The sequence below is a fragment of the Saccostrea cucullata genome, unplaced genomic scaffold, assembly GCF_032062105.1.
Source record: "Saccostrea cucullata isolate Sc308-1 unplaced genomic scaffold, CSIRO_AGI_Scuc_v1 ctg1094, whole genome shotgun sequence".
In the NCBI taxonomy this organism is placed as follows: Eukaryota; Metazoa; Mollusca; class Bivalvia; order Ostreida; family Ostreidae; genus Saccostrea; species Saccostrea cuccullata.
Window position 1 is genome coordinate 67,384 of NW_026934225.1, and position 23,286 is coordinate 90,669.

The 23,286-nt window shown below is 35.0% G+C and overlaps 1 protein-coding gene across 1 annotated transcript in view; it reads left to right on the top strand.

Annotated features, from left to right (window-relative positions):
* LOC134240232 (C-terminal-binding protein-like) overlaps positions 1-22,018 on the top strand; it is a gene marked incomplete at its 5' end in the record, with an annotated part of 39,981 nt that extends 17,963 nt beyond the window's left edge. Inside the window, 5 exons of the mRNA XM_062722326.1 lie at positions 3,443-3,541; positions 9,108-9,233; positions 16,991-17,122; positions 19,507-19,677; positions 21,172-22,018. Of these exons, the coding sequence (XP_062578310.1) occupies positions 3,443-3,541; positions 9,108-9,233; positions 16,991-17,122; positions 19,507-19,677; positions 21,172-21,410 (767 nt within the window). The remainder of the gene's footprint in view (positions 1-3,442; positions 3,542-9,107; positions 9,234-16,990; positions 17,123-19,506; positions 19,678-21,171) is intronic.
* Between the last annotated feature and the right edge of the window lie 1,268 nt (positions 22,019-23,286).

Sequence of the window (23,286 nt, forward strand, 5' to 3'; positions counted from 1 at the left end):
CCTTGAGCTGAAAAAATTCCAGTCAATGAATTCTTTTTCGTATTTGTTTTACTGTGTACAGGGTTATTTTCACCCCGCTTTATTTTCGCCCTTTCATACTTGCAAACAATTTTTTTAAATTCGCCCAGTCACAGTTTTGTTTAATAAATTTTAAAAGATATCACCCCACAGATATCGCCCTATAAAGTGTTTGTATGAAGTTTCTATTATTCATGTTTAAGGGTCCATTGCGGAGTCCGTAATACAATATACAAATAATAAATATGTATATATATATAACACTATACAGTAAAACTCGTTTAGTACGAACACAGATATTGAGAATTCATGGATATAGCGAAGTTATTGTGGATGCCTAGCTATACATATATTCAACAAATTCTTTATACGGATATAACCAATTACGGATATAGCGAAGTAATTTCATATGTCCCAGTGAGTTCGTTATAACCAAGTTTTACTGTATACTCAAATATTATACAATTATAGCCTTTTGATGAGGTCAATCCCTAGATATATATAGACCTCAGAGAAAGCATATGCTTTCTATAAGGTTTATATATCTAGGGATTGTACCGAATCAAAAGGCTATGATTGTTTTATTATTTTTAATCCTTTAAATAAGAAATGTCATAAATCCTTCTTTCTGATACTCAGTACCTTCTCATATACTGTAAACCAACTTTTATTCACATGCGAGAAATTTTCACGAAGTTTGTGAGAGCCTTGTATTCGCAAATATTTCTCACCTCGAACCTGTATACTCAAATATTATACAATTATAGCCTTTTGATGAGGTCAATCTCTAGATATATAGACCTCAGAGAAAGCATATGCTTTCTATAAGGTCTATATATCTAGGGATTGTACCGAATCAAAAGGCTATGATTGTTTTAAGTAATGTCATAAATCCTTCTTTCTGATACTCAGCACCTTCTCATATACTGTAAACCAACTTTTATTCACGTGCGAGAAATTTTCACAAAGTTCGCGAGAGCCTTGTAATCGTGAATATTTCTCGCCTTGAACTGGGCCTTAAAGTCTCTACATGTCTATTAAAGCTGAACACAACTCGTAAATAGGCATACGCCATTTTCGATAGCATTATCTACGATACATCAATACTAGGGTATACTCGTCGCATTCGTTACACCTGACTGCTTTATTGTCACGGGTATCGGTGTGGAATGGCGACCCGTGTTCGTGGTGGTTATCATGCATTACCTCTGTTTGTATTTTATTGCAGTTACGTTTATCTGTGTTGTTTGTATGCTGCACCGACTTATACATCTACAATTGTAAACTTATTTGGTATCTTATTTTCCTGCATTAGATGAAGTATTACGTTATTATTCTCGCTACCGAGTTCTGTATAGCATACGTCCGTCTTCACCGATGTCGACTGATTACACTGAACAGTGACTAAGTTCTGCCCTATTTATAGGTGTCTCCAGAGTAGCGAGACTCGGGAAAAAAATGGCGGACAGAAAAATAATAATATACAATTATAGCCATTTCCAATATTTCAGAGAAAGCATATGCTTTCTATAAGGTTATATATCTAGGGATTGTACCGAATCAAAAGGCTATGATTGTTTTAAGTAATGTCATAAATCCTTCTTTCTGATACTCAGCACCTTCTCATATACTGTAAACCAACTTTTACACTGCGAGAAATTTTCACAAATCGCGAGAGCCTTGTAATCATCGCCTTGAACTGGGCCTTAAAGTCTCTACACGTCTATTAAAGAACACAATCGTAAATAGGCATACGTTAGCATTATCTACGATACAACTAGAAAAATAATAATATACAATTATGGCTGCCTTGCCCTATTTATAGGTTGGTCGGGAAAAAAATCAGCATCCTTTTATGAATCGTGTTCAGTTTTAACTACAGATAGAAAAGTTTAATCATGAAAATTAATCGTCACGAAGTAGTTTACCCCTGGTAAATCGCGAAATAAAATTGTCGCGAATAAAAGTTGGTTTACAGTAAGGTATTGTTATGTCATTTGCATTATGACTTCACAGTAATGAATACCATTAGAAATATCCAGTTTATAAAGACTATTGTGACGTCAGCACTATTGTTGCTTCACAGGAGAACATTTCCAATTTTAGAAACAGCAGGTTTATAAATTTCTAAAATAGAAACATCCAGTCTATAACACTTTTTATACTTAATCATGTGATCTTGTTTGAGCCAATCAGATAGTTAGAACAATAAAGAAAAATAATAATTCAGAATATTCATAGTGTTTAAATTATCTGAAAGCATCTGTTTTAATTTCACATTGTATTTGGGTGGGATAATTTCCGCACTTTTCAAGGCAGCTTCAATGACAAAATCCTCATTTTGGAAAAAATCTGTCAATGAATATTGCTAATTTTATGACTGAATGAGGAAAACTTGATCTTTTTCTACTGTAAAACCTTCCACAAACTTATAGTTCCCCACTAAATATTTTTGGTTTGAAATTGAATCATATGGGGTCTTAATTGAATATAGTTTAATTATTAGCATTATAGAGTCTAAATTTATTGTAAAAACTAAATCATTATTCAGAATTTTTAGATAGAGGTCAAGACAAAAATCTGCTGAAAAGCTGGGGAGCAAACCTCATTAAGGGGGGTTTAGCAAATGAAGACCTTAAATCAAGGAAACATTTTCCTATTTTGCTGGAATCAGATAAAATATTTCGTGACAGATCAATATAATTTTTCAAGTGTGCTATAGCTCTTCTAGATCTGGGCCAAAGGCTCAATATTATCATACTGCACTTAACACACAGTTTATTTTGTTTGCACGGCTAGGTGCTGATATCCAAAATGAGAATTCAATGCTAGTAAAACTACCATTAAAATTACCAGTTTAATGGAATTAATTGTGAGAGTTTTTATCTTCGTCGAGATGAGCTTATGCTATACCCCCGGTGTCTGCGTCCCAGTTAAATTTTAAGGAGCAGGTCCATTCCCAAGTAACTATAGCCCTACCCGGACCAAACTTGCATGGATGATGCATCGAGGGATGGACACTACCAGACTTGTTTCGGATGCTGGATGTGACCTACACTTTCCAGATGAGTGACCAGGTTAAAGTTTTTGGAACAGGTCCAATCCCAAGTAACTATAAACCCCTACCCAGACCAAACTTGCATGGATGATACATCTAAGGATGGATAATCGAAACTTGCTTCGGATGCTGGATCTGACCAACTATTTCCAAACGAGTGACAAGGTTAAAGTTTTTGGAACAGGTCAATCCCCAAAGAATTTTAAGACCTATTTAAACAGAACTTGCTTGAATATTGTTGTCAAAATAAATACTGTTAAAAAAATATGATGTGAGATTTGCATTACCTAAACTGATAACATTCGTCGATGTGAGTTTTGTAATCTTTGATTACCTATGTTTTTTTTTCTTGTTGTTGTTGTTTAGGTAGAGTGGGTTCTGCAGTTGCCCTGCGTGCCAAGGCTTTTGGATTCAATGTTATATTTTATGATCCCTATCTGCAAGATGGAGTTGAGAAATCATTAGGTGAGCTAAATTCTTCAAACTAGAGTTAGTAGTAGGTTAGTGGGCAAACAAGACTTGCATGTATTTTGTGGTGAAAAATACAGAAGAGTTCTGTAAAATGGCTGACACTACTGCATAATCAACATAATCAATCTGAATTAGGAATACATCCTAAATATAAATATAATGAAGACAAACCTTCTTCAATTGAAGGGGAGTAATCTATGCAATATTGAAAAGCCTTGTCCCTTCATGTGGATAAATGAAATTAAACAAGCAAATTCTAAGAATTGTGGTCCCCCACTTTTGGTGTTTTTGTGGGTGAGATGTCATTTTTAGCTCACCTGAGCCGAAGGCTCAAGTGAACTTTTCTGATCACATTTTGTCCGGCGTCCGTCTGTCTGTCCGTCTGTCTGTCTGTCTGTAAACTTTTCACATTTTCGACTTCTTCTCAAGAACCGCTGGGCCAATTTCAACCAAACTTGCCACAAAGTATCCTTGTGTGAAGGGGATTCAGGTTTGTTCAAATGAAGGGTCACGCCCTCATTCAAGGGGAGATAATTGGGAATTAATGAAAATTTGGTGGCATATTTTAAAAATCTTCTTCTCAAGAACCACTGTGCCATGAAAGATGAAACTTATGGGGAAACATCCTTAGGTAGTGTAGATTCAAGTTTGTTCAAATCATGACCCCCGGGGGTAAGGCGGGGCCAAAATGGCCGACCAAAGTTTTACATAGAAATATATAGGAAAATTCTTTAAAAATCTTCTTCTCAAGAATGACAAAGCCATAATTCATCATATTTATATGGAAGCATGCTCAGGTAGTGTAGATTCAAGTTTGTACAAATCATGACCCCCGGGGGTAGGGCGGGGCCAAAATGGCAGACCAAAGTTTTACATAGAAATATATAGGAAAATTCTTTAAAAATCTTCTTCTCAAGAATGACAAAGCCATAATTCATCATATATATATGGAAGCATGCTCAGGTAGTGTAGTTTCAAGTTTGTTCAAATCATGACTCCCAGGGGTAGGGCGGGGCCAAAACGGTCGACCAAAGTTTTACATAGAAATATATAGGAAAATTCTTTAAAAATCTTCTTCTCAAGAATGACAAAGCCATAATTCATCATATTTATATGGGACCATGCTCAGGTAGTGTAGATTCAGGTTTGTACAAATCATGACCCCCGGGGGTAGGGCGGGGCCAAAATGGCCGACCAAAGTTTTACATAGAAATATATAGGAAAATTCTTTAAAAATCTTCTTCTCAAGAATGACAAAGCCATAATTCATCATATTTATATGGGAGCATGCTCAGGTAGTGTAGATTCAAGTTTGTTCAAATCATGACCCCCAGGGGTAGGGCGGGGCCAAAATGGCCGACCAAAGTTTTACATAGAAATATATAGGAAAATTCTTTAAAAATCTTCTTCTCAAGAATGACAAAGCCATAATTCATCATATTTATATATGATGAATTCCATATGACCCCCAGGGGTAGGGCGGGGCCAAAATGGCCGACCAAAGTTTTTAAAGATATATATAGGAAAATTCTTTAAAAATCATTTTCTAAAAATAGCAAATCCATGATTGGTCATGGGACACTTTTGGATTTAAACTTTACAATAAAAAGCCATTTTCTACTTTTTCCTACCCTTAGTGCTCAGGTGAGCGATGTGGCCCATGGGCCTCTTGTTATGAACTACCTATTATAAATTGTCACCGAATTTTTAAAAAATAAGGTCAATCGTGAAGGTCAAGGGGTCAGAAATCATAGCATGCTTTGAAATATCTTGGCGCAGGTAATGCACATGTCAAATATGAAAGCCCTATCTCTTCTCTATGGTGGCATATTTCTGCCCCCTACATGCAAGATAAATTGTGTTAACATTGCAACATAATTATGAAGACATGCAACATATTTATATCAACATGCAAGTTAATTTTGTTGACATGCAAGTAACCAATCATAAGAAAACATAATTTAGATAGGGGTAAATTAACTAATGCCTGTATCTGACATTGTAGATGTAAGATGCAAGATAATTATGTCAACATGTGACTTATTTATGTCAACATGCAAGATAATTATGTCAACATGCAACTTATGTTGACATGCAAAATAATTATGTCAACATACAACTTATTTATGTTGACATGCAAAATAATTATGTCAACATGCAACTTATTTATATCAACATGCAAGATAATTATGTCAACATGCGACTAATTTATGTCGACATGCAAAATAATTATGTCAACATGCAACTCTATTATGTCAACATGCAAGATAATTATGTTAATATGCAAGATATGTAAGTTGAATATCTTGTATGTAAAAATATAACTTGCATGTTGACATAACTAAGTTGTATGTTGACATAAATAAGTATATGTCTACATAATTATCTTGCATGTTGACATAAATAAGTCGCATGTTGACATAATTATCTTGCATCTACGATGTCAGATACGGGCTTACGTAAGTGATTTAACCATATTAAAATCAGATTCTATTATAAGATTTGTAACTTGCATGTCAACATAATTATCTTGCATGTAGACATAATTATCTTGCATGTTAACATAGTTTATCTTTTATGTAGGGGGCAGAGATGTCACCATCTTCTCAATCGAAAGTTATAAGGAACAAGATGTGTTTGTGAAACAATGATAACCTGATATGACAACATACCGAAGATTAAACTTTTCTTAAATGCAAATTAAATATTTTGGTACCCAATTTAGGGTCTTCTCACAAGAAATGCGATTGTAAAATATGAAAGTCCTAGAACCACCTGTTCAAAAGTTATGGCCAAGGATAAGTTTTTGAAATGTAGGTCAAGTTCTTAGGTCAATGGGTCAGAGTTGTTGGTTTCTTAAGAAAGGTCTTGTCACAAATATTACATATGTGAAGTATGAAAGCCCTAGCCCTTACCGTTCAAGAGTTATATGGACAAGGTTAAAGTTTTTAGGTCACCTGTGTAAGTCAGGTGACCTATTGCTATCTGTTTTCGTCCGTCGTGTGTTAACATTTGAACATTTTCAGCTTCTTCTCTGAAACCACTGAACCAATTTCAACCAAATTTGGTATACAGCATCTATGGATAAGGGGAACATAAATTGTGAATTTTATGGTCTCCGCCCCCCTGGGGCCTGAGGGGTGGGGCCAAAACCATTAATATTATTGCAATCTTAAAACATTTTCTTCTTTACTCCTGGACATCAAGCAGGCAAACTGTTGGCATGAATGTAATGAGCTTTGAGTCCTCTACCAAAATTATGAAATTCATGGCCCAAAGGTCAGGGGTTCAAGTGCTGGGGCGGGGCTATATAGATTATATAATGAAAATGCATTATTTATTTGAAAATCTTCTTCTCTGCTCCTGGGTATTAAATAAACTAACTAAGTACATAGTTATGATGAGCAAGAATGTCTCTTCCAAAATTGTGAATTTTATGACCCCAGGGTCAGGGGTTCTGGTGGTAGGGCGGAGCTCTTTTGATTATGTAGTGAAAAATCATTATTCTTTGAAAATCTTCTTCTCTGCTCCTGGGTATCAAGTAAACTAAGTACATAGTTATGATGAGCAAGAGTGCCTCTTCCAAAATTGTGAATTTTATGGCCCCAGGGTCAGGGGTTCTGGTGATAGGGTATGGCTCTATTGATTATATTGTGAAAATACATTAATTCTTTGAAAATCTTTTCCTTTGCTCCTGGGTTTTATGCCAATGATCCAAGTATATTTATTTATGACGAAGAAAGGTGCATCTAGCAAAATGGTTATTTTTTTTATGCTCCCCCCCCCCTCTCCACCTGGGTCAAGGAGGGGGGGGGGAGTTATATAGTCTGAAAATAAATTAATGCTTTGAAATCTGCTCTTTGGCATTAATCAACCATTTTATGATAAAATTTGCAAAATTTTGAAATATGTGGCCCCAGGGTCAGTGGTTCCTTTGGTGTGAGGTGCACAACTGGTTTTAAAGTGGAAGTCATTTTCTCTTTGTTACTCTGATCTACCTCTAAGTATTAAGTAAATAGAGTAAGCATGCTAAGTTAATAATTATGATAAGCAATGGTGCCTCTTTCAAAATTGTGAATTGTGAATTACATGGCATCTGGTTTAAAACACAAACCAAATTTAATTTTTGAAAGTTGTTACACAATACTCAGGTGACCTATAAGGCCCATGGGCCTCTTGTTAAAAGTAGGTCAACTCCAAGGTCAAGGTCAAAGGGTTAAAATTCTTGATATTCAATGAAAGGTCTTGTCAAAAGGATTAAATATGCGGAGTATGAAAGTCCTAGTCCTAACCCTTCAAAAGTTATGGTCAATGTTTGTTTTTTAAAAGTAGGTCAAACTCCAAGGTTAAGGTCAAAGGGTGAAAGTTGTTGGTATGCAATGAAAGGTTTTCTCACAAGGATTACATATGTGAAGTATGAAAGCCCTAGCCATTACCGTTCAGAGGTTAAAAAGACACTGCAAGCGGGGGACCACAATTCTTTGAATTTGCTTGTATTCATTATAAATAAATTGAATTGAACAGCAGGCGTAAATTCCTTTGATTGTTCTCTCTCTCTCTCTCTCTCTCTCTTTAATTTTTGTTAGATGCTAAGCATGCCTACACTTCTGAAGTACACTTTGCTAGCAAGTGAAAGGCTTGAAATAGGGAATCTTACCATTAGCAAGACTAATAAAAAAAGATGGGTCTGAAAGGAAAAGAGATTGGGGGTCAGATGTCAAAAACATAATTGAGAAGTTCATGCAGAAAGGTTATTCCAGGAGAAAAGTGCTGCAATACATGTTATTTTCATCTTATTTTATAGTAGAGTTGATCTTCACGTTGCCTGTTTGAATCCCACTGTGGGATGTGGAGACTGGTCCCTTGGATTAAATGTGTAAACCGAGGGCCCATGTCGCAGAAGCTGGGAGCTGGCACAAAAAAATATCCCTCACTGCTCAATGGCCAAAAGTGGCAAGTATAGGACAAAATTTGCAGCTCCCCACCAGCAAGTGGCAAGTGGTGGTGTCTCCATATGAGTGAAAAATTCTCAAGAGGGACATTAAACAACATACATAGTACAATCAATCTTCAACACTCCTCTTGAGAATTTATATCTCATGAGATATTGCCATTACCAGTGATGTTCCACTCCGCTTAGCGGTGCTCTTGCTTAAGTAAAATATGGGGGCAGATGACACAAAATGTGATCAGAAATGAAAGACAACAGCAATTACACAAAACCACCTAGAGTTAAAGCTGTATCTGATCATGCAACATGATCTTAAAAGTTCTTGTGTCAAAACAAACTCAGCCAGCCATTCTTCCTCGACACAGGCAATGTCAATATCAACTCGAGAATACATATTTTTGGCATTTATATTTTCATTTAACATGGGGGAAAAGTGAAAATTATTAGGAATTTTATATTGTGATATATTAAAATACTGAATGGAGTATTTAAATATATCACAATACAATTTTTCAGTCTCAATCCCCAGCACTAGTATTTACTGGAGGACTTAAAATCAAATGGGCACTAAGTTAATGATTAATCTTGATCTGTTTTTTTTAATTTCAGGCATTACTAGAGTATATACTTTACAAGATCTTTTGTTTCAAAGTGACTGTGTAAGTCTACACTGTAACCTGAATGAACATAATCATCACCTCATTAATGACTATACCATCAAACAAATGCGGCCAGGTAAGACAGCTACAGGTAAATTGAAATACATCTACATAGAATTTTTACTGTACACTAAGATACAATTTAGTGCATCAGATTTTGATGAACAGTGTTGACGTGGTTAGGCCAAAAAAAATTAATTAATAGTTTCCCAGGCCAAAAAAATCAAAATTCAATGCGGGAGGCAGGCTTTTTTTTTTTTTTTTTTTTTTGAAGCAGGTTTTACACCTTTTTTTGTAAGTCATTTGTGCAGTAAACTGATCATATCTACTAATTCTTAAGTTTTGTTCTCTGAAATTAGTTATATGTATTCAACATTAAATAATGTTATTCCAAACATTTATTTAAAAGTTAACTGATAAAATACTTTAGATTTAGAAGAAATATATTGTTTTTCTAATACAAATGTCTTTCTTAGCATTTATGAAAAGGGGAATAACTCGATTTTCTTTTTCAACTTGGAAAAATGGAAAATAGAGTTACTTCCCTTTTCAATATGTCAATAAAATTGATAAATGCGGCCGTTTTTGAACTGATGCGGCGGTGCCTGAGAAACTATTGATTAATTATACCCCCGCAAATGAAGTTTAGGGGGGTATATTGGAATCACCATGTCCGTCTGTCTGTAGACAAGATTTTGTCTGGACCGTTTCTCAGAAACTGTTGGATGGATTTGTCTGAAAATTTATACACTTATTATTCACCATATGAAGGTGTGCACCTGGGATTTTCATCATGATTGGTTGATTTTTCTGCATTTTACAGGCGTTTCTTCTTTTTTATTTTGTGATTTTGTTTGGCTCATTACTAGAAAACTATTAGACTTACAATCATCAAACTTGGACAATTTATGCTCTTGGGTAGACGGTGTGTCACGACCTATTTCAAGGTCACTGTGACCTTTAATTCAATTGATGTTTTAAAAAAACTAAGTCTTTAAAATTTTAAATTTCATAATCCTGAAAAATGTAAAAATATAGTTGTATCCTTATTAAAAAATGTTAAATTAAGTAAAAACTTATTTTTTCATCATATACTTTACAGCAAATTCTGTAACAAATGTTAATGATTTGAGAGGAATTCAGTTTGTCCCATGGGCATAATTATCAAGCACTGGTCAAGGAGAATTTTTGATAGCAGAAATGTGCATGTCAAATTAGAGAGAAATTAATGAGTTCATTGTTGGGAGTTAACTGGAAAAGAGCATCTCTAGATATGATCATGCAGTATTATCTTAATTTATCTCTTGGGAGTTGGGCAAAAAGAAATGGCCTTATAGTTGGTTGTGTTAATTAAGAGTTCTTGATGACTGTAGTTCAGATAAAGATCTTTCAATTGGTGTAATGTAATTAAAACAAATTGATGTTTTAGTGTATAATTAAGACTGAATTAGTATTGTATAATATAATTAAAATTAATTAAAAATGTGTACATTTCAAATTTTATATATTTGCAACAAGTTGCAGCCATGTCTCGCTTAGAATTTTATAGTCTAAAGAATAATTAATTTTTGATTTTTTAGCTCACCTGAGCTGAAGACTCAAGTGAGCTTTTCTGGTCACATTTTGTCCGGCGTCCGTCTGTCTGTCTGTAAACTTTTCACATTTTCGACTTCTTCTCAAAAACCGCTGGGCCAATTTCAACCAAACTTGCCACAAAGCATCCTTAGGTAAAGGGGATTCAAGTTTGTTCAAATGAAGGGCCACGCCCTTATTCAAGGGGAGATAATTGGGAATTTAATGAAAATTTGATGGTATGTTTTAAAAATTTTCTTCTCAAGAACCACTGTGCCAGGAAAGATGAAACTTAAGGGAAAACATCCTCAGGTAGTGTAGATTCAAGTTTGTTCAAATCATGACCCCCGGGGGTAAGGCAGGGCCACAATTGCCGACCAAAGTTTTACATAGAAATATAAAGGAAAATTCTTTAAAAAATCTTCTTCTCAAGAATAACAAAGCCATAATTGATTATATTTATATGGAAGCATCCTCAGGTAGTGTAGATTCAAGTTTGTTCAAATCATGACCCCGGGGGTAGGGCGGGGCCACAATGGCCGACTAAAGTTTTACATAAAAATATATAGGAAAATTCTTTAAAAATCTTCTTCTCAAGAATGCCAAAGCCATAATTGATCATATTTATATGGAAGCATCCTCAGGTAGTGTAGATTCTAGTTTGTACAAATCATGACCCCCGGGGGTAGGGCGGGGCTACAATGGCTGACTAATGTTTTACATAGACATATATAGGAAAATTCTTTAAAAATCTTCTTGTCAAGAATAACAAAGCCATAATTGATCATATTTATATGGATGCATCCTCAGGTAGTGTAGATTCAAGTTTGTTCAAATCATGACCCCCAGGGGTAGGGCAGGGCCACAATGGCTGATCAAAGTTTTACATAGAAATATATAGGAAAATTCTTTAAAAATCTTCTTCTCAAGAATAACAAAACCATAATTGAACATATCTATTTGGAAACATCCTCAGGTAGTGTAGATTCAAGTTTGTTCAAATCATGACCCCTGGGGGTAGGGCGGGGCTACAATGGCTGACTAATGTTTTACATAGACATATATAGGAAAATTCTTTAAAATCATCTTCTTCTCAAGAACCACTGAGCCAGGAAAGGTGACACTCATGTGGAATCATCCCCAAGTAGTGTAGATTTAAATTTGTTCAAATCATGACCCCCGGGGCAAGGGTGGGCCACAATGGCCGATCAAAGTTTTACATAGGAATGTATAGGAAAAATCTTTAAAAATCTTCTCAAGGACCACTTGGCCAGGAAAGATGAAACTCATATGGAAGCATCCTCATGAAGTGTAGATTCAAGTTTATTCAAATCATGACCCCCGGGGGTAGAGTGGGGCCACAATGGTCAATCCAAGTTTTACATAGGAATATATACAGTGTATAGGAAAAATCTTTAAAAATCTTCTTCTCAAGAACCACTGGGCCAGGAAAGATGACACTCATGTGGAAGCATCCTCAGGTAGTGTAGATTCAAGTTTGTTCAAATCATGACCCCCGGGGGTAGGGTGGGCCCACAATGGTTGATCAAAGTTTTACATAGGACTAGATAGGGAAATTTTTTAGAATTGTCTTCTCAAGTACTTCAAAGCCATGATTAGTGATATTTATATGGAATCATCCTCATGTAGTGTAGATTCTAGTTTGTTTAAATCATAACCCCCAGGGATAGGGTGGGGCCACAATGGGGGATCTAAGTTTTACATTAAAATATATTAAAAATAAGAGGCCCTTATAGGTCACCTGAGTATAATGTAACAACTTTGCATCAATTGAATTGGTTGGTGTTTTAAACCAGAGGCCATGAAATTCTGAAAATTTGGAAAGAGTCACCATTGCTTATCATAATTATAAACTAAGCATGCTTACTCTATTTACTTAATACCCAGAGGTAGATCAGAATAACAAAGAGAAAATGCACTTCCACTTTATAACCAGTTATGCACCCTGTTAAGGAACCACTGACCCTGAGGCCACATATTTCAATTTTGGAAATTTTATTATAAATTTTATTTCATCATAAATGGCTGATTAATACCAAAGAGCAGATTTCAAAGCATTAATTTATTTTCAGACCATGTAACCCCCCCCCCCCCAGTGGGCAGGAAATTAACCATTTTGCTAGATGCACCTTACTTCATAAATATATAAACGTGGATAATTAGCATAATACCCAGGAGTAAAGAAAACAATTTTCAAAAAATTAATGTATTTTCAATATATAATCAAAAGAGCCCCCCCCCCTTACACAAAATAGTAAAACCTCTGAAACAAGGGTCATGAAATTCATAAATTTGAATGAGGCATTATAACTATATACTAAGTCAGTTTATTTACTACCCAGGAGCAGAGAAGACAATTTTGAAAGAAATAATGCATTTTCTTTTGATGTAAAATAAGTGTGGTTTCAAAATTATTTTAAAAATTGCCTGTTATTGCTACATTATAACTATATACTAAGTCAGTTTATTTACTACCCAGGAGCAGAGAAGACAATTTTGAAAGAAATAATGCATTTTCACTATATAATCAATAGAGCCCCACCCTAATACCAGAACCCCTGACCCTTGGGCCATAAAATTCACAATTTTGTAAGAGGCATTCTTGCTCAGCATAACTATGTACTTAGTTAGTTTATTTAATACCCAGGAACAGAGCAGCAGATTTTCAAAGATTTAATGCATTTTCGCTATATAATCAATAGAGCCCCACCCTAGCACTAGAACCCCTGACCCTGGGGTCATGAATTTCACAATTTTGGTAGAGGACCCAATGCTCATTACATTCACATCAACAGTTTGCCTGCTTAATGTCCAGGAGTAATGAAGAAGATTTTTAAAGATTTCATGAATTTTAGTGGTTTTTGCACCACCCCTCAGGCCACAGGGGGGCGGGGACCATAAAATTCACGATTTTTTTCCCTTCACCCATAGATGCTGTATATAAAATTTGGTTGAAATTGGTTCAGTGTTGTCAGAGAAGAAGCTGAAAATGTTCAAATGTTAACACACAATGGACGGCGGACAACGCACAGTGACGGACGAAAAACAGATAGCAGTAGGTCACCTGAGTCACTCAGGTGACCGAAAATTCTTCTCAAAAATAGCAAAGCCATGATTAGTGATACCAGTATTTATATGGAAGTATCTTCCTGTAGTGTAGAATTAAATTTGTTCAAATCATAACTCCCAGGGGTAGGATGGGGCCACATTGGTGGATCAAAGTTTTACATAGAAAAATAAAGGGGAAAATCCCAAGAACAGAAAAGTTATGTTTCATCATATTGACATGTAAGCATTCTTATGTATTGAAGATTTAAATTTTTTCAATCATGGTCCTATGGGGTAGGGAGAGAAACAATGGAGAATCAAACTCAAATTATTATGAAGTTATATATAGGAAGAAAATGTTTTTAAACAAGATGTGTTTGTGAAACACAATGCGCCCGGCGGCAACAAAAATCTTAAAAGCTATTTTTAGCATACTAGCATTGGTCACAGTCAAGGTCACCAGGTCATTGACCTTGATGTCATTGGAAAGAACTTGATTAGTTGAGTATGCACACCTTATATGAAGTCTCTATCTTTTATGGTTCAAAAGTTATGGTGAAAGTTACGAAAAAGCTATTTTTAGCATATAGGTCACAGTCAAGGTCACCAGGTCATTTACCTTGATGTCATTCGAAAGAACTTTATTAGTGTAGTATGCATACTAAATATGAAGTCTCTATCTTTCTTGGTTCAAAAGTTATGGTGAAGGTTAAAGTTTGCAGACAGAAAAGCTATTTTTAGCATATAGGTCACATTCAAGGTCACAAAGTCATTAGTATTGGTGTCAATTGAAAGCAACCCATTAGTGAAGTATGCATACCAAATATGAAGTTTCTACCTTTCATGGTTCAAAAGTTATGGCGAAGGTTAAAGTTTTGGAGACAAACAAACAAACAGACAGACAGACAGGACAAAAACAATATACGCCTCAAATCTATCGATCCGGGCGCATAAAAATCTTTTTATCAAGAACAGCAAAGTCATATGCTGTAGTAATATGAAGGCATTCTAAAGTAGTATAAAAATTCAAGCCCCCCCCCCCCCCCTTAGTAAACTTTTCAGTTCTATCTGATTTGTGCTTTTTCCTAGCCGATTTTCTCAGGTGAGTTATGTGGCCCCTGGGCCTCTTGTTTAAATTTTCGATGAATGGTGTTGCCTTGGTTACTTAAAATAGAATTTTTTGTAAAATACTTTCAAAATGCTACATCTCCTACAGTTTTGGTCTGATTTCAATATAACTTCACACACAAGTTGACTACACTAAGATACATAATTCTGTATATATAGGTTTTTGATTTCGATAAACGGTGTTGCGGTTGTTACTACAAATAGACATTTTTGTGAAAATCATTCAAAATGCTACTCCTCCTACAGTTTTGGTCTGATTTCAATATGACTTGGCATACAAGTAGACTACACTAAGATACATAATTCTGTTTATCGGTTTTTGATTTCCATGAATGGTGTTGCCGTTGTTAATAGAATTTTTTGTGAAAATCATTCAAAATGCTACTCCTCCTACAGTTTTGGTCAGATTTCAATATAACTTGGCACACAAGTAGACTACACTAAGATACATAATTCTATTTATCGGTTTTTGATTTCCATGAATGGTGTTGCCGTTGTTAATAGAATTTTTTGTGAAAATCATTCAAAATGCTACTCCTCCTACAGTTTTGGTCAGATTTCAATATAACTTGGCACACAAGTAGACTACACTAAGATACATAATTCTATTTATCTGTTTTTGATTTCGATGAACGGTGTTGCCGTTGTTACTAAAAATAGAATTTTTTGTGAAAATCATTCAAAATGCTACTCCTCCTACAGTTTAAATCTGATTTCAATATAACTTGGCACACAAGTAGACTACACAAAGATACATAATTCTGTGCAGTGGTTTTTGATTTCGATGAACGGTGTTGCCATTGTTACTAAAAATAGAATTTTTAAAAAAAAATACTTTCAAAATGCTACTCCTCCTACAGTTTTGGTCTGATTTTATTATAACTTGGCACACAAGTAGACTACACTAAGATACATATTTCTGTATATTGGTTTTTGATTTCAAAGGACGGTGTTGCCGTTGTTACTAAAAATATAAATTTCTGTGAAAAACATTCAAAATGCTACTCCTCCTACAGTTTTGGTCTGATTTCAATATAACATTGGCACACAAGTAGACTACACTAAGATACATAATTCTGTATATAGATTTTTGTTTCAATGAACGGTGTTGCTGTTGTTACTTAAAAAAAAAAGAAATTTCTTTGAAATACATTTAAAATGCTACTCCTCCTACAGTTTTGGTCTGATTTCAATATAACTTGGCACACAAGTAGACTACATTAATATACATAATTCTGTATATCGGTTTTTGTCATTATTCTATTTATTGCTTTTGTAAAGTTTTATATCCCAACTGCTACTTTTCTCTTTCTTTTTTATAAGTACAAACCAGTAGAGCTTCAGTCTCGACAGAGACTGCTGGTTTGGTTTGGATTAAGTAATTTACATAAATAATTGGTTTACGTGCCATTTCGGTTTATCCATCTTTTCAAGCCCTTAGCTAGCGAAAATGGTGGTTATCTTTGTTTCAAAATATCATAATTTTTATACTTTGGAAATCTTGTGTTTTCGTTTTTGTACTTTTTTTTTTAAAGAAAAAGCTAATTTTTGTGACCAATTTGATGCTTTGCAGGCATGTAGCAACATGGGGGCTAGTATTGTTTGCAAAACAATTGGTAGTGGAAGAACGTTGGCATTGATGAAAGTCCCCCCTCCACCCCACCCCCCACAAAATAGGATTTTCGAGTTTGAGCAATTTCTTCTTTTTTTTTTTTTTCTTTTTTCTTTTTTTTTTTTTTTTTTATTTGCTTGTCAATTTTTACAGGTATATGAAAAAAAATTCTCTGGCTGCCCCCCCCCCCCCTTCTTTCAAAAACGATGCTACGTGCCTGCTTTTCATCAATTTTGTTTAAAAGTCTGTCCGTCTGTCATTCTTCCATCCACAAATTTTCTGTTTTTTTTCTAATAACTTTTTTTACGGTTGCTCAATCAAGTTCAAATTTGGTATGGTAAATTTTATAAGAGAAAATCTACCTCTTTTGAAGAAGGGCATTGTGGCCTATGGGCCTCTTGTTGTATACTTCATTCATTTTGTAAGTTCTCTTTCCTGCATGTATTTTCCAGGTGCATTTTTGATAAACACTGCAAGGGGAGGCCTGGTGGATGAACATGCCCTAGCAGCAGCATTAAAAGATGGCCGAATTCGAGCAGCAGCATTAGATGTCCATGAAAATGAACCATTTAGTTTCTCCACTAGTAAGCTGCAATAACTCTCTCCACTCCTATTTGAAACATTAATCAGGGCTCAACATTAACGCTTGTCCAGTACCAGTGAAAAAAATTACGGACAAGTGAATATTGCTGGACACTTGTCCGATTTGACAAGTGCATTTTGATTTAAGGGAGGACCTATGTCCAAAAAGTCTTGGTGTGAAATTTTCAAAACTTTGACATTTCTTTCCTGGCCACTTGCTTAAAATTTTAAGGCAAAAAAGTAATACCTTTATATGCTAAATTTTATACAGGAGCACCTGCAAAAACAGTGTGAGATGCTAAAAATAGATTATTTACAAACATTATTTTTCTACAGAAAAATGTGCTAAAAAAGAAAAATATTTGACTTATCTTCAAAATGAAGGCAAATTCATTGCAATTCATTTTGCATGAAAAATTATAATGGGGGACAATGTAAGTATTACCCCCATTTTTTGTCGTATTTTGCGTCATGCATGATAGGCAGTATCTTAAAAAGTCTTTGTGTGAAAATGTTGTAATTCATAAGTTTTGAAGAAATGAATTATCTTTTTATTTTTGTAGTAACGAAAAAAGTATACCTTTGTGATAAAATAAACGAGAAATATGAGGTTTTGTTTAATTTTCATACTTTTTTATCATAAATATTGACCTTTCTACACTAAGACAAAAATAAGTAGGCACTGACGTACATCTGAATATTAAATTATTTTGCGGAAAACAAGTATTCTACTTTGATTAGTAATAACTTACACTGATGTAATCTTTTCTTCTTGATTCCGATCATTCTGTACACGCCCCATACCCCCTTTCCTCGTCAACAACCAATACTGAAATCTACTGATCAATATTAAAGCAATATGGGCAAAGTACATTTTTTAGCTCCACTGGTCAGAGACCAGAAGAGCTTATGCGATAGTAATGCGTCAAGCTGTCCGTCTGTCTGTGCAAACATGTCCGGTCCATATCTTTCTTACGGAGGAACATTAGAATCTACTACTCCACACAAAGATTGCCTATGACCCAAGAGTGTGTCATGACCTTGACCCAAGGTCATTTGGGGAAGTTCAAGGTCACTTAAAGAAAACTTTCATAATTTGTGTCCGGTCCATATCTTTCTTATGGATAAACTTGGTAGGTTCTCATTTCACACAAAGATTGCCCATGACCCAAGGGTGTGTCATGACCTTGACCTAAGGTCATTTGGGGAAGTTCAAGGTCACTGGAAGAAAACTTTCATAATTTGTGTCCGGTCCATATCTTTCTTATGGATAAACTTGGTAGGTTCTCATTTCACACAAAGATTGCCCATAACCCAAGGGTGTGTCTTGACCTTAACCTAAGGTCATTTGGGGAAGTCCAAGGTCACTGGAAGAAAACTTTCATAATTCGTGTCCGGTCCATATCTTTCTTATGGATAAACTTGGTAGGTTCTCATTTCACACCAAGATTGCCCATGACCTAAGGGTGTGTCATGTCTTTGACCCAAGGTCATTTGGGGAAGTTCAAGGTCACTGGAAGAAAACTTTCATAATTCATGTCCAGTCCATATCTTTCTTATGGATAAACTTGGTAGGTTCTCATTTCACACCAAGATTGCCGATGACCTAGTGGTGTGTCATGACCTTGACCCAAGGTCATCTTTGCAAGTTCAAGGTCACTGGAAGAAAAATTGTATGATTCATGTTTGATGCATATCTTTATTATGGAAAAACTTACCTCTGAAAAACCCAGCGGGGAGTATTTTGATATTTTGTCCTGTTTGGACAGTTCTAGTTTTTATTAGGCTGCGCCTTCATTTCATTTATAAAAAATATAATGAGCAATTACATTTGCACTAAAAATGCTTTAGCATTTCTCTCTTCTCTTAGATCCATAAAATATTCATGATTAAGCACTTCTGAAAAACCCATCGGGGGGAGGGGGGGGGTATTTTATTCCATTTGGACAGTTCTAGTTTAAACTAGAGGTACTGTTGAGTACTGAGCTCGCTAAATGATACCCCTGACCTCCCATATTATTATAATGGGAAAGTGATAGGATGTCCATCCGTCTGTATGTCTGTCCATCTGTTACAATGGCACTATGTAACAAAGATTCTGTGAAAGTTTCTTTAAATTTCAATCAGTGGTATAAGAGGTGTTGCAAAAAAGAGATGGGTACCCAAAAGCATAAGAGATGGACATACAGAGAGATGGACATCAAGTTCACTATAAACCCTCCCACTTTTCAAGTGAAAAGGGTATAATGAAATGAACCAAATCATTCTGAACCAAGACCACACTGAATCGATCGAATCCTGAATTAAGCCAGCCTTAGTGGCGGGGCACTTTATTTGAGTGATTTTATACCAATTTGTCTTATGTTTTAAAAAATTTTTTTGTCAGGTCCATTAAAGGACTGTCCAAATTTGATCTGCACCCCTCATTCATCATTCTACAGTGAGCAGAGTGTGACAGAACTTCGTGAAATGGCAGCTGGGGAGATCCGAAGAGCAATTGTTGGGAGAATTCCTGACAGTCTACGCAATTGTGTCAATAAGGAGTATTTTTCTGCTGGTATGTTTGTAACAATGAAATGTACAATTTCTTTGAAAATACAATGTATGATTTCTTTGAAAATTTTCTCTGCTACTAGATATTTTGCAGATGGAAAATTAAGTGCATACATGTAGTTATGATGAGAGCAAAGATTACTTTTTCATGTGTCGCTCATGGGACACAGTGGCTAGAGCGTTTGCTGTAGACTCCAGACCTTTTTACTCTTACGCCGTATTTTGTACGGATTTTTAGTTTAAAATACGTCTCGCGTTTTGCTAGTATGAAAATACGAAAATTGGAAATACATTTGTTTGGAATTAAGCAGTTAATTTTGTTATGATCCGTCTTTGTTTCATGCTTCTTAATCGCTAAAAATGAGAAAGATTTAAAGCACATAATTGATGATGTCGGGTTGCCAAAAGCTGTGGTATTATAAAATGATAAAAACCATATTGTTAAAACATGTTTTTGTAATCAGATAATAGATGTTCTTTATTAATATACTGTAGAAGTACTTTTTTTCCACATGGTATTAATTTATGCTATGTACATGGTCACAAATTTTCCGCGGAAATTTGTCCAAGCGTATTAGATATAAATGTAAGGAATATAGTGACAGTCTAAGAAATCTGCGTAATTTTCTCTCCGCGTATTAAGCAGAAATTGAGACTCAAAAAGATCCTTCACTTCTCAATGGTTCTGAGTGCCAAGTGAAATATACATCCCTTCACCAGCAAAGGGTATCTCAGTATGAGTGAAAAATTCTTGAAACAAGCAAAATTATGAATTTTAGGCCTCTTGGACAGGAGTTTTAACCCTTGTCATGCTTATCGTGGCAAATGCCACGATCAGTAATTTTGCGTGTCGGTGCTGATCGATCGCAACAAAAGTCATTTTTGAATATCGGGAATTTTAATATCCTATTAAAAGGTTATTAAATCCTCGTACAAATTAATTTGTTGTTGGTATTTTGTTATATCTGATTTACACACATAAACACTTTATAAACCCTGATTTCATTGATTGAAAGTACAAAAGCTCATGAAAAAAATGCAGGTTGTGTCCCTTGTTTACCGCAGTTACAAAAGTGGCGGAATGTATCAACGCTGAGGATTTGTTCTTAAACAACCCCAATATAACTGGATTTATTTTAAATTATCTTGATCATTTGTTAAAGAAATTGATTGTGTTGGATTTCAATATGTTCGTTTTATGACCATTGACGAATTTTTACTGGAGATATAGATTTATTTATTGAATACAGTTATTTTTACTTTTGTTGTTGTTTTTTTTTTTTTGCTTTTTTCCTAGCCACAGTGCTCTGGTGAACAATGTGGCCCGTCGACCTCTTGTCCTTTTAGTGATTAATTAAATTTTTCTCTCATTTCATCCTAAAATTTTAACATGTATAAACAAAACACATATTAAAAAAAAAGTTGAATATATTCAGATTAATTTGATAAAAACATCTCTTCCACTTAGTAAAATGAAAAAAAATATTTTTTTTATCAGGCACTGTGCGTCCACCTTTTGGATTTCCAGGATACCCTGAGGGAATGAATGGAGCAGGGTATCCTTTCCCTAACCCTGCAGCAGCAGCAGCTGCAGCTGCTGCAAGTCTTGCTGGTGTCCATTCTACCACCATAGAACATCCAACTGTGTCCCACAGTACTCCTCACTCAACCCCCCACAGTACTTTGTCAGAAACCGCCATTCACATGGGAAAAGCAGAATCATCAGAGGTTCACTAACACGGTCAAAAAGTTGAAGTAAAATCAGAAGTTACCTGTATGAAGATCTACCTTAATGTGTTATTCCCATTATCATAAAGGTTGTCAGATGTCTGTATAGATTGGTAAAATACATGAAAATTTATTGATCTAGTAAACAAAAATGTTATATTTTCTCCAACACTGGATCAGTAAGCATGACAAAGTGACAGCTAGAGGAAATGTCTGGGTTGGAGAAATCACTGAGGGAAGAAAACATTCTGGACAAAAAAATGTATCTTTAGCATGATGGATTTTACTGCAAAATGTTTAGAAAAATTATTTGGGAAACATGCGAAAACTTGCTGAAGATTGCATTCCGGAGCACCAATACTGGGAAAACTGGCAGTTGAGACTTGAATCTCATTGTCTCATGAACAAGCCATTACATTACATCACTCCATCATCATCATCTTGATAAACAGTGGAAGAACCATATATAACACAGAGATATTTTTGTAGTATTTCAATCAAAGACTTCATATATCATAGAGCAAGTGACAGTGTATAGAGTTATATGTGTTTGTGTGATTGAGGTTAGAGGTTATGTGTGGTTTTGTTCTTTATTATGTTCCCCAAACGAAGTTTGGGAACATATTGTTTTTACTCTGTTTCTTATTATTATTATTTTTCTTCTTCTTCTTCTTCCTGGGTACTTTTTTGTCCGGGAGTGATCTTGTAAACTGTTCGTCCGATGTAGGTAAAACCTTTTTAGGGTCAGTAGACATGTTATGTAGATTTGCGGAATCAAGGTCATTTTGCGCGCACGTGCTTGCAAGACCGTGCACGTGCAACACGTGAAATGACCAAAATAATGGATATTGCCGTAACTTTTCTATTTCTTGATGAAATTTTTTGAAACTCATAATGTAAGGATACATTAGAAGTATAGACAAGATAGCATGGTCAAAATAGCAAGATCTCACGCGCATGCACGTGAGCTTCGCTCTGATTGGCTGAAACTAAAGTCTCAATATCTTTCTTGTTTCTTGTCATAATCCTTTGAAATTTTGAACATAGTCCTATATTATAAAGATCTACAGCATGATATAAAAGGATTTTCATGAAAGCATGCGCGTGTGCGCGTGCTGCAATCTGATTGGCTGAAACTTTAAATGGCTATATCTCCTTTGTTTTTTGACGAAATTCTTTGAAATTTAAAATATAGTCATGCATTAAGATATCCTACAATATGGTATAGAAAAAAAAATCATGAAATCACGCATATGCACGTGTGCTGCAATCTGATTGGCTGAAACTTGAAATGGCTATAACTCCCTTGTTTTTCAACCAAACCGGATGGGATTTAGAACATAGATAGATGTAAGGGACTTCTAAAAGAAAATAGGGTCATCATGCACGTGCACGCAGTATTAGTAAAAATACACTTGAATAAATTATTTTTATTTCTTTTGACTGAATGCTTTTATATATAGTATATTAAAATATATAGATAGTGTAGACAAGATGATATGGTCATAACGCACATGCATTCACATGCGCTTGGGTACAATGCTAAAATTTGAATATTATTGGTATCCTTGTTAAAGTAAAAAATGCACAGAGTTTGTCTTATTTAATGAAGCTTACGGGGAATACGGTTCCCGTTACAATTAGCACTAGTTTTTCTTTGTGTTTACAGTAAGAAACATATAGAACTTACTAGGGACAGCCAAAATCATTTTATTATATCCCTAATTTGTAATATCAAATAAATGTCTTATTTAGCATAAACTTCTTGATGACTTGTAAAATTTGTTGTGGGTAAGAACATGTTTTATGCCAATTTTTGTCAAATATTTTTTAATTTTGTTAAAAGTAAGATAGCTTTAATCAGATGGTTTTTTAATTCATAATT